Below are 10,589 nucleotides of genomic sequence, written 5' to 3'. Positions count from 1 at the left end.
GTATTGTTTTTCTTTTCAATGTAATATATTAAATGACTGTAGTAAAAACTTTATCGTTACTCTATACTACAGAAGCAGTGTGCTATTGTCTGGATAGCCTAAAAACCTATTTTTACAGGAGCGTAGGTCATAAAATGTGAGATAGCATAAATTAAATAAAGTAAATCGATATTGTAATTCATTATTTCCAAACAAAGACGTACCATCCCGGCGTTTTCCGACGATAACCAATTTTACTTTGCATTTGGTGAATATCAGTAAAACTAAACTGTAAATTTTGCTTTACATGAATGTCCTAGACGCAGCTGTAACCCACGCCACTTTTAGATAAGCGCGTTTTTATTGCGGCCTTGGCTCCCCGCGTTAACAACGCTGAGGGGAGTTTTACGACTTCGGGAATATTTTTTCCCCTTGCCCTTGAATTTCGACGCGCATTTTCAACCGTGGAAATATTTTTAAAACGGGACTGTAAAATAAAATCCCTCACATTTCCGCCATCTCATTCTAAATGAACGGCGTACTAAAAAAAAACATTTTAAAGGCGTTTTCAAAATATTATGTGCACATAATTTAAGATTCAAACATTTTCATCTAAGAAAATATTTTTGAAACAGGAATGTGAAATGAAACCTCGGCCACTTCGCCATCGCATTCTAAATAAATTTAATGGCATATTCCAAAAAAACTAACAACAAACTTAATGTGGATGTAATTTTAAACTTCAAAACTTGATAATCGCAATATTTTAATTGAAATCCCGGGCGTATTTGTGGAAGCCAGAGCATATTAATTTGATCACTATCATAATATTATCGTACAAACAAAAATGAGACATGCGAAAAATTTAAAGTGTCAACATTTCTGGGCAAGGATTACAAGAAATTAAGAGTAGGAGGGAGACCATGTTGTAGATAATAATAATTTATTCATTTTGAAATATGGTACAACCATAGTATTTGCCGTCACTATAAAGATTATTTAATATTGAACATAAGTTCTTAAATGTGATAAAGATTCTCACAAAATAATTCCTCCAAAGAGTAGAGTGGGTGAACGAATGACCAGGTATATACCCTATTCTTAAAACTCTGGATACAGTCCAATTTCAACTGAGTAGGCAGATAGTTATACAGTCGTATGTTCACATTATGAAACGTGTTGCAAGTTGAAGACAATCTACAATAAGTAGTATTTACATTCGCTTTGCCTCCTGAGGAGTAGTTATGGATGTGAGATCTTAATTGGTAAGTTTCTAGATTAATTTTCACATAAATCAGAGCCTTAAAGATATATTAACTAAATACAGTCCTGATTCCATACCAGATAGAGGTAGGGTCGACAATCAAGGGGTTGAAACAATTTCAACTTAGCATCCACGACGAAAGCGAAACCATTCTATTCCTTTATTATTTTAAGATTATGAATGAGGACGACGTGCTTACTCGGTGAGCATCTACAATACGGCTTATTATAAAGCTGAATTAATTTCAATTCACATATACGTCGGTAATGTGATTAGGTCCAATTTGGGTGGACAGTCTCTCCGTTTCAAAAGCGAAAACGGTCAAAACCGACCTGATATTCGCAAATCGCAAAGGGTAAATAGCATGAGGAGTGAATGCTGACTAGTTGAGAGATATGGTTTCCGAAATCGAATGACGTTTCTTCTGCTTCGACGAGTTTGGCCCCTTGCCACAGGAGACGTCATCCGAATTTCAATTTGAAGTATTGCACATGAAACGCTCGCGGAAGATAAAAAAACATCTTTTTTTCGAGTACCTATCATATAAATATGACGGCTTATTCCATGTAAGACTCTTATTTCGCTTACATTTCATGCGACTTCCAGCCGCATTTTATGCGTCCACACACTAGCGACAGTTATTCCACAAGCAAAACTCTCTCTCAAGTACTAAGGTCAAATGAATTCAACGATGCTTAATAGTGGCGTACGTATTTCTCAAGTCAACTACACCTCCCAACATGTTCTGGGCAAGAGGTCGACCGGATGACGACCTCGGAAGTTTTCGATGCGGGAGTTCAGAGGAGGGGAAATGCCACCCACTTGGGTCGCAGAGGACACAGACGTCTTTCCCTTCGTCGTCATTGATTTCAAGTCCGAGAAGCACGTATTCTTCCGCATAAACTTCTTCCCGACAAATCCTTTCTCAGCACTATCTTGGTATCCTGAAATTTCGCATGTAATCTAAGAAACGGCAAAGTAGAGTTGAAATAACTGCGACACCCGCTTCATTTACACAATAATTCTTTTTCAATAAAATATATTCTTAAATCTCAAGACGAAAGTTGAAACGTAAAGTGAAAAGTTGAATGAATAAAACATACATGAGCATCATAATATTGAAATGAAATTATTGACTTTGCAATTCCACACACTTCATTTAAAAAACACGACCCAGGTTTCGACGTTGAGCGTCATCATCAGGTGGTCCTCATAGAAGCAAACTTGGTATATATACCTTCTGATCAAGGAAGCGGGAGTTGGTCAGAGAGGGAGGTTGGAGGGGTTAAAAGGATAAAATGTAGCTGGGAAGGAAAGGGAATTCCACTCCCCACTCTTAAACCTATGACTCTTCCAAGTCAGCGAATGACGCCCGCCAAAAGATGTAATTCTCTTTCCCTCTCAGCTAAATTTTAACCTTTTTCCACCCTCCCTCTCTGACCAACTCCCCCCCACCCTTGATCAGAAGGTATATATATATATATATACCAAGTTTGCTTCTTTGAGGACCACTTGATGATGACGTTCAACGTCTAAATCTGGTTCGTGTTTTTTAAATAAAGTGTGTGAAATTACAAAGTCAAAAATTTCACCTCAATACCTTATATTTTTATACCTTATTCAAATTCCATAAAGTTACACCGGAGACAACAAATTAAAAAAAAACATCATAATATCTTGCAGCGGGTACTTGTTTCAGCCACTCCTCTATTCTGAAGAAAACAATCTTTAAATTTACCTCATTAACCTAAAATTGCAAAACTTTAAATTAAGGAAATGGAAACTTATTGAATCATCGAAAAAGTTTTGCATGACTGAATTCGAATAAAAACACATAGAAGTCACGTTAGAAAATGTGCACATTTTTATTTGCATAACCATTCAGTACATTAGTTTAACCTTGCAAATTATTACAAGGATGCATTTAAAATCAAATAATGAACTTCCATTTATTTTATTTGCTTAAAAAGAAAATTGTTAATTGATTTTCACATGCAAGGCAAACACCATTGTGAGCTACACAGTAGCCAACTTTTCTTAAGCCCATCTTCCATTTCAAACCTTCTTGACAATCTGCACTACATCTTCATCATTGAGTATATGATCTTTGCCTACTTTCTGTGGCTGATGTTTAACAGATGAACCCCAAACCAAAGCACTGCAAATATAAAATATTTATTAAACCATAATCACGCCAAAGAAAAAAACAATAATGAGAAAACTTAAATTTCAATCGATGAAAATAATGAATACATTTACTGAATGTACTAGGCTAGGAGCCCCTAGAAAGGAGTCCTCTGTAACAAATCACTTAATTATTGGAATGCTTGGGCTATATAATATAATGTAAGGGTTCCTCAATAAAAATCCCCTTGGAAATTACAAGTTCTAATATCATCTTCAGATGAGATTTCCATAAAAATCTGACCAACATAACTGGAAGGCCATAAAAATGGCCAGGGAGTGATTTTGATTAATCATATACATTGACCAAATCACAGTCACTGGGCCAGAATGCATCTAACCTCATTTAAGTGTAAGCTATATGAATTAAATATATGAAACCAACTTTCAACAAGGGAAACTCACCTGTTTCCCCGTCAAAAATTATTATTTGAATTTTGTCACAATTAGGCAAATGGCCTGGTGGCAATGGTCGACAGATGAGCCCTTATAATGCACCAGAAGAACATACACGAAACATTCATCCAAAATCACACAACGTGATATGACATCACACCCTTTTACAATCCAACTTCTCCAGCCATCCACATCACGTACAGAACAATATTTATAACAAACAAAATTATATAATAATCACCAACAAAAAAAGTTTGCTAACTAGTCATTTATGCATCACAAAAGTCCAGGGGTAGAGCATTGGACTACTGAGCGGAGGGCCCAGGTTCAATTCCCGGGAAAGCATCTCTGGGCACCTGCAGCTCCACCCAAGCTAAAGTGATTTTTCGGGTACCAGATCTTTCTGGGAAACCATAATCAGCACTGGGAAAGGAACTGGCCCCTCTACCCTGATGTGTGAATTTCACATGCTGTCAGGCTTAGTACTAGGTGAACTCCATCATAACCTACAAAACCAACCTTCAGGTTGATACCTGTGTTTATGGATTTTTTTACGCAGTCCTTTGGCTGCTTTACACCTATTCTTTTAACTCATCAAATTTGATGAAAAGGGCTCAAACAATCATCCATCAGGCAGCTGGTTCCATTCAACAATACTCACTTAAAAATTAATTTTTTTTCTTAAGTTTTTCATGTTCTTATTTATATTTTAAAACTGTCATCATTTTTCCCGAAAACGTGGTTTTTCTATCTCCTCCCACAAATCTTCCTACATTTTGTCATTTTTTATCGATTCTGTACATCACACCAAGCCTATTCCTTTTCCTTCTATTTTCCAAACACTCCCAATTCGGAATAAATTCTCATTAAAAGAAGACACCACCAATACCCAATGACTTTCACTTCACCCTATCCCATATTCCTACCTCATCCAATAATATCCATACATAAAAACCATAAACACAGTAATCAACCCGAAGGTCAGTTTGGTAGGTGATGATTGAGCTCACCCAGTACTAAGCCCTAAACGGTGAGTGAAATTCACACGTAAGGGTTGGGGGGCCAGTTCCGATTATGCTTTCCCAGATTTCCCAGGTTATGGTTTTAAGATCTGGTTCCCGAAAAATCACTATCAGCTTGGGTGGAGCTGCAGGTGCCCAGGGGGGCTTCCCCAGGAATTGAACCTGGGCCCTCCAGTCAGTAGTCCAAGACTCTACCCCAGGACTACTGCGAACCCACAATACATATATATTTAATGGCAAACATTATGTTCAAGAAGAAATCCTATGTACTTCTAATTTCAACCTGGTATGAGAAATTATTTCTCAAATGCAGGTATGTACAAATCAAAATTATTTTTTAAATCATGAGAAATTTTATCAACACACAGATGGGACTTGTAATGAGTGGTAGGCAAAAAAACTAGTGGTGTTTTAATCTTTAACAGCTTGATTAGTCAATACCCCAATGCGTGAAAGTAACTATGAATCCAGGAAAATGAATATGGCGCATTACTATTTCTTAAATATACTGAATTTATCTTTGCCATGTATTTCTGGATTAACGAATTCAGTTTTTCAACACAAAGCTTGGACTGAACTTTGAAAATTTTCTTTCTTCATGCTCAAAAATACTGCCCCAATTGAAAAAGTGCTGTCAAAACTCGGGAGGAATTGTCACACGTTTACTGATCTCGTTATCTCTGAAGGAAAGGTGTCATTTTAGTTTATCTGCTATTTATATTCGAAAGCATGATGACTAAATGAAAACGTAAGAAACAATGCATTACCATTGAGCAAAAATACTTTTATAAGTACTCCTAGTTATTGCTTATGTTCAGATAAATTCAAATTGTAAAGAGGATGAAAGCAGCTCATTGTGATGACTTCCACAGAAAAATAAGTCACAATAACATACGCTACAGATGTGAAATTAATTTCATACATGAACAATCAGTTTCCGTTCATACTTCATCACAGTTCTACTTTTGGCATGTTTTCAACTATTAATTTATCAGGGGAGGCGACTGAACGCTAAGGTCATATGCTAGTTTATTGCTAATGATTAGTATTTCACTCAGACAGTCCTGCTTTAAAGGCACACTCATAATTAAGAAGTACTTTTTCGTGGTGTAGAATCATAAAAGTTCAATAAATCATATAAAATTCAAGAATAAATAACTACATGATTAAAGCATTATCACAATCACAAGATCATGACTCTTATGATTCATGATCCTAATGTAGCTAGAAGAAGATATGGAAACATTGCGTCAAGTTTCAAATTATGAGAGTGCATATTTTAATGAAAAACCATGTGATACCCCATAAATTTTAACACCAACCAAGTGTTCATTTTCAACACAACCTAGATCAGCTACCATTAAAACAAGATAGTTTAGTTCAAGAAGCCATGGGGACCTCAAATGATCAAAGTAGGAAGACTTAGGATTAGAACTAAAAAAAACCTGGATGAGAACTATTTTTAATTAAATAGTGGTAAATTCATTCATTACAAGGTCTGTCCCACAAGTAGTATGACTTTTTTTCCCTGGATGGATAGATGGCCGGCAGTTTCCTGGTGGAGTTCGAGGAAGGGGAGTCTCAGGAATGGCTGGTGGCAGTTGGCACCCAGCCTTTGCACAGTGTTCCTTTGCAGTATCTCTATAACGTAGCCTTATTACGCTCTGTGATGAACAGTCTATCAAAACAGCACTACACCACCAAATTTTGCATAAAACTGGGCAAAACAGGGAAAGAGATTCATGACATGCTCAAGGCAGCTTACGGTGATAATGCTAGGGGTAGATCGGTTGTTTTCGAGAGGCACAAGTTGTTTCGGGAAGGTAGGGAAGATGTTGAAGACACCAAACATTCAGAATAACCTTTGACCTCAAAAAGTGATGAAATCTTGCAAGAATGAAGGCTTTGTTGGACAGGGATCACAGATTGAGTATTCACATGGTTATTTATGAACTTGGCATCCCTCAAAGTGATTTGCATCGACTTGTGAATGAAAACTCGGACATGAGAAAGGTTTTGGCAAAGTTGGTGCAACAAGGGCTCTCGGACAAACCAAAGGAAACTCGCCCACAGATCTGCCGAGAGCTTCTGCCCTGCCTCATCCACCCTATAGCCCCAACCTTGCTTCATCAGACTTCCTCCTCTTCCCCCACCTCAAATCTGTGCCGAAAGGATGTCACCACAGTTCAGTGGCAGCATTACAACAGGCCTTGGCCAGAGAGCATAGCAGTATTTTAGGTGATGCCTTCCAGAAGGCATACAGGGTGTGATAACCCCACTGGCAGTGATTTGTGGATGCACAAGGACTTCAAAGACTTTTGAGTGTTTGTATCAATTCTTGGGTTAAATTCTTTTAAATCGACTCAGCCATACTACTCATGGGACAGACCATGTATGTCCATTTTATTCGATTAATAATAACTCATTTCTACTACTGAAACCATTTTATATCATTCCTTATTACTATAATACATATCTCGCGGTAATTAGATAATTGTCCTGATGGCAACGGTCAAGTCTGGTGGCAACAGTCACTCTTACAATGCACAGACATATATACACAAGAAGAACAGATATGAGAAAAAATACTCTCATATACAATGACACTTTAAGATTATCAACCGCACCTTTACCATTATACATGGGCTAGGTTCACACTATACAGACAATGCACCGTCCATTGCCATACTATGTCCACAATCATGCACTATTCATTTCATATAACGTTCAATTTAATACACCGTTAACACACAATTCACAATTTGCAATACAACTTCTCACACCATCCACATCACATACGGGACAATATTCTAATAAGTACAATAGTATAATAATCACTGATCAATAAAGTTTATCACCCAGTGGCTGCTATACACTTATTCTTAAAACTCGCTCAATGTCATTTTGTAGTATTATGCAATAATTTACATGATCTACCCATCTGTATATAATGCAATCATCGGTAAAGAGTCTTACTTGGGAATGGAAATTATTTGGTAGATCATTAACATAAATTAGGAAGAGTAATGGCCCTAGAAGACTGCCTTGTTGAACTCCAGCTATAACGTTTGCCTCTTTTGAAAATGCATCTCCCATTTTTACTTTTTGAATTGTGCCCGTAAGAAAATTTTTATCCATTGCTTTACGCTCAAATCCAACATTAACGACAACAACTTTGACAATAATCTATCGTGAGGCACTCGATCGAAAGCTGCCAAAAAATCAACAATTACCGCATCAACATCCTTTTCTTCTATCTATTGCATTGACAATATATTGGCTTAATGCCAAAAGCTGCATGTCACACAAGTATCCCGTACTAAACCCATGTTGGTGTTTGAATCTATGTCTTGTCCACCATTCCCGAATGTAGCCAGCGATTCTTTTTTCCATTATTTCGCCAACAACTGATATTATGCTTACTGGTCTATAATTCTTGGCTATTGTTTTAACCCCTTTCTTGAAAATTGGTGTAATGTTTGCTTTTTTCCAATCACTATCAGGCCAGAGATTAGTCATCACCAACACTTGGTGTTGGTGATGACTAACCCCTGTATCCTACAGAACTCGATTGCTTTCTCCCTGTGGGCATTCCTCGTGCCTAAACCGTAGTCCCCCATCTCATCACCATGTCTTCCTCCGCCTACCATCACAAGTCAATCCCCCATTACTATAAAATATTTCCCTGCTGGAAAACACGCGATTATATCCTCTAACTGTTCGCACATCTTATTGACTTCTTCCTTCCTATGATTGCTTGGTGGCCTCATGAGCAATGGCCAAGTTTGTCAGTTCTGTTTTATTTTTACTAGTAATATTCTATCTGTTGCTTGTTCCAGGTTTACTACGCTTCTTCCTACCTCTACATTCAATGTTATGGCAACCCCTCGTTGGCTCTCGTCCCCGCCGCTGTATATTATTTTATAATTATCACTCCAGTAATCCCTGACAATTTGTTTACAACAAGTTCAAGCCATTCACAGATTGACTTAAATGAATAATAGCATTACTTTAAGTAACACTTACTATTTAAATTCCTTGGCGATGGTTCGGTGAAGTTTGTTGCAAAAATCTTCAATTGAGCGGCGATCCGAATGCAGCACGACAGGAGCAGCATAGTCTGGCAGTTGTCCCTTGGGCTTGGTATAACTGAATAGAATGGTTACTCAAAACAGAATCTGCACACTCAAACTCTTTGCAAGTTATTACTCGCAAATTGGCCCCATCTACATACATCTTTTACGATTGATTGTCATTAGATAAGACTAAGAGAATCATTTTGTAAAATGATATTTTTCATCTTTCCCAAAAACATGGGGAGTATGAAAATACGAAACAATCACTATTTGATATGTATATTTAATAGAGAAATACAATTAGCCTAAGTATAACATAGAAATCAAGATGCCACCATTAATGCATAAAATTGTACAGAGTCAGACCAGATCAGCAATGCAACAATTTCGTGTAAAAATCATTCGCCTTGAATGAGATTTTTATACTCTGAAGTCCTTACATTGTAGAGGACTCCATTAAATGTTAATGTTACCGCTTCTCACACAGTATCTTGGAACAGATCAGTAATGGCTACATGAAAGAATGAAAAATTTTCAAAGAGTGAAATCAAAAACTAGGCAAAGGGCGACAGTGATGAAATGTCAGTGGTAACTCAGCTTCCTTTCACTATTGCAAAGTAAAAAAAGGGTTTCTCACAACAGCTAACTGGAAGAAGTAATTTATTTTTGTTGGAAGTCTGGTTCGTGTTTCATCAACAATTATGACTTCACCATGCTTGCAACCACAGAATTTTACTACCCATTGAATCAACAGAACAGCATCATCACCATAAAGAGCCTTTAAACGACGATGAATCTCGGCAGGAGTCAATTTTTCAGCAGTTAAAAATTCAATAACAGCACACTGTTTAACTCGCAAAGTTGCCATAGCTCTAGAACACGTCTCCATACTTCCGCTTCTCAAAATACACTGGATGAATGTAATGACTTGCTGAATTAAAGCCGAGCATTCTCTCTTTTCTGACATATTTTTACAAAGAATTAGTCACTCACAAAATACGCACTAAATAGTGTTAATCAAGAGTTTTTATTATCCAGACTAAGACTGACTCTGAATGAAGTACCAGATGACAAGTGCAGTAGAAGTTGGGCAGGCACTGTGCTGATTTCTTTCAAACCCTTCCAGATGCCATGAATGAAAATTTACTAGGTCAGACACTATAAACTACAACTTGGGCAAGCCAAGAAAATAAGAAATATTTGCAAACTAAAAATTTCTTTCACCAAAAAGTAACCGAATAATCATGACATACTCTCAACATAATGGAGTCTTCAAATTTTGAGCTCCGATATCACAAAAACAGCTCATAGAATTCATAACTGTCGAACAGATTGCAATGAACTTGTAAACACATTTTTTTGAAACCAACATTATGGGTTGATCGTATTGTATTTTATGTTTGTTAGTTTTTGCACAATTTATAAGTTCATGTTATCTCCAAAATTAAAAGTTGCAATGAAACGAGAAAATCACTTGGTTTCAAGTTAAGATTTTTTATGTAAATTATTTATTAAGAGACAGAAATCAGTGGAATATTTTATATGCATTGAAATAAGATCAGCTTGAAAGAGCAAAATGGCAGGCAGTCTATTTCCATCACTAACTTGACATTGCCATTAAAAATGCTAAAACAAACATGTGGACTATTTCCATTCCACTTTCTCTGG

At 36.8% G+C, this 10,589-nt stretch overlaps 1 protein-coding gene across 1 annotated transcript in view; it reads right to left on the bottom strand.

Moving 5' to 3' along the window:
• Window positions 1-3,084: 3,084 nt before the first annotated feature.
• LOC139694794 (uncharacterized) overlaps window positions 3,085-10,589 on the bottom strand; it is a 54,451-nt gene continuing 46,946 nt past the window's right edge. Inside the window, exons 14-15 of the mRNA XM_071593317.1 lie at window positions 8,872-8,994; window positions 3,085-3,401 (exon numbers count right to left, since the gene is read on the bottom strand). Coding sequence (XP_071449418.1) covers window positions 3,299-3,401; window positions 8,872-8,994 — 226 coding nt within the window. The 3' untranslated portion in view covers window positions 3,085-3,298. The remainder of the gene's footprint in view (window positions 3,402-8,871; window positions 8,995-10,589) is intronic.

The sequence above is a fragment of the Hetaerina americana genome, unplaced genomic scaffold (genome assembly GCF_022747635.1).
Source record: "Hetaerina americana unplaced genomic scaffold, ioHetAmer1.1.p SCAF_55, whole genome shotgun sequence".
NCBI lineage: Eukaryota > Metazoa > Arthropoda > Insecta > Odonata > Calopterygidae > Hetaerina > Hetaerina americana.
The sequence above is the reverse complement of the archived record's forward strand: the minus strand, read 5'-3'. Positions and strand labels throughout refer to the sequence as shown.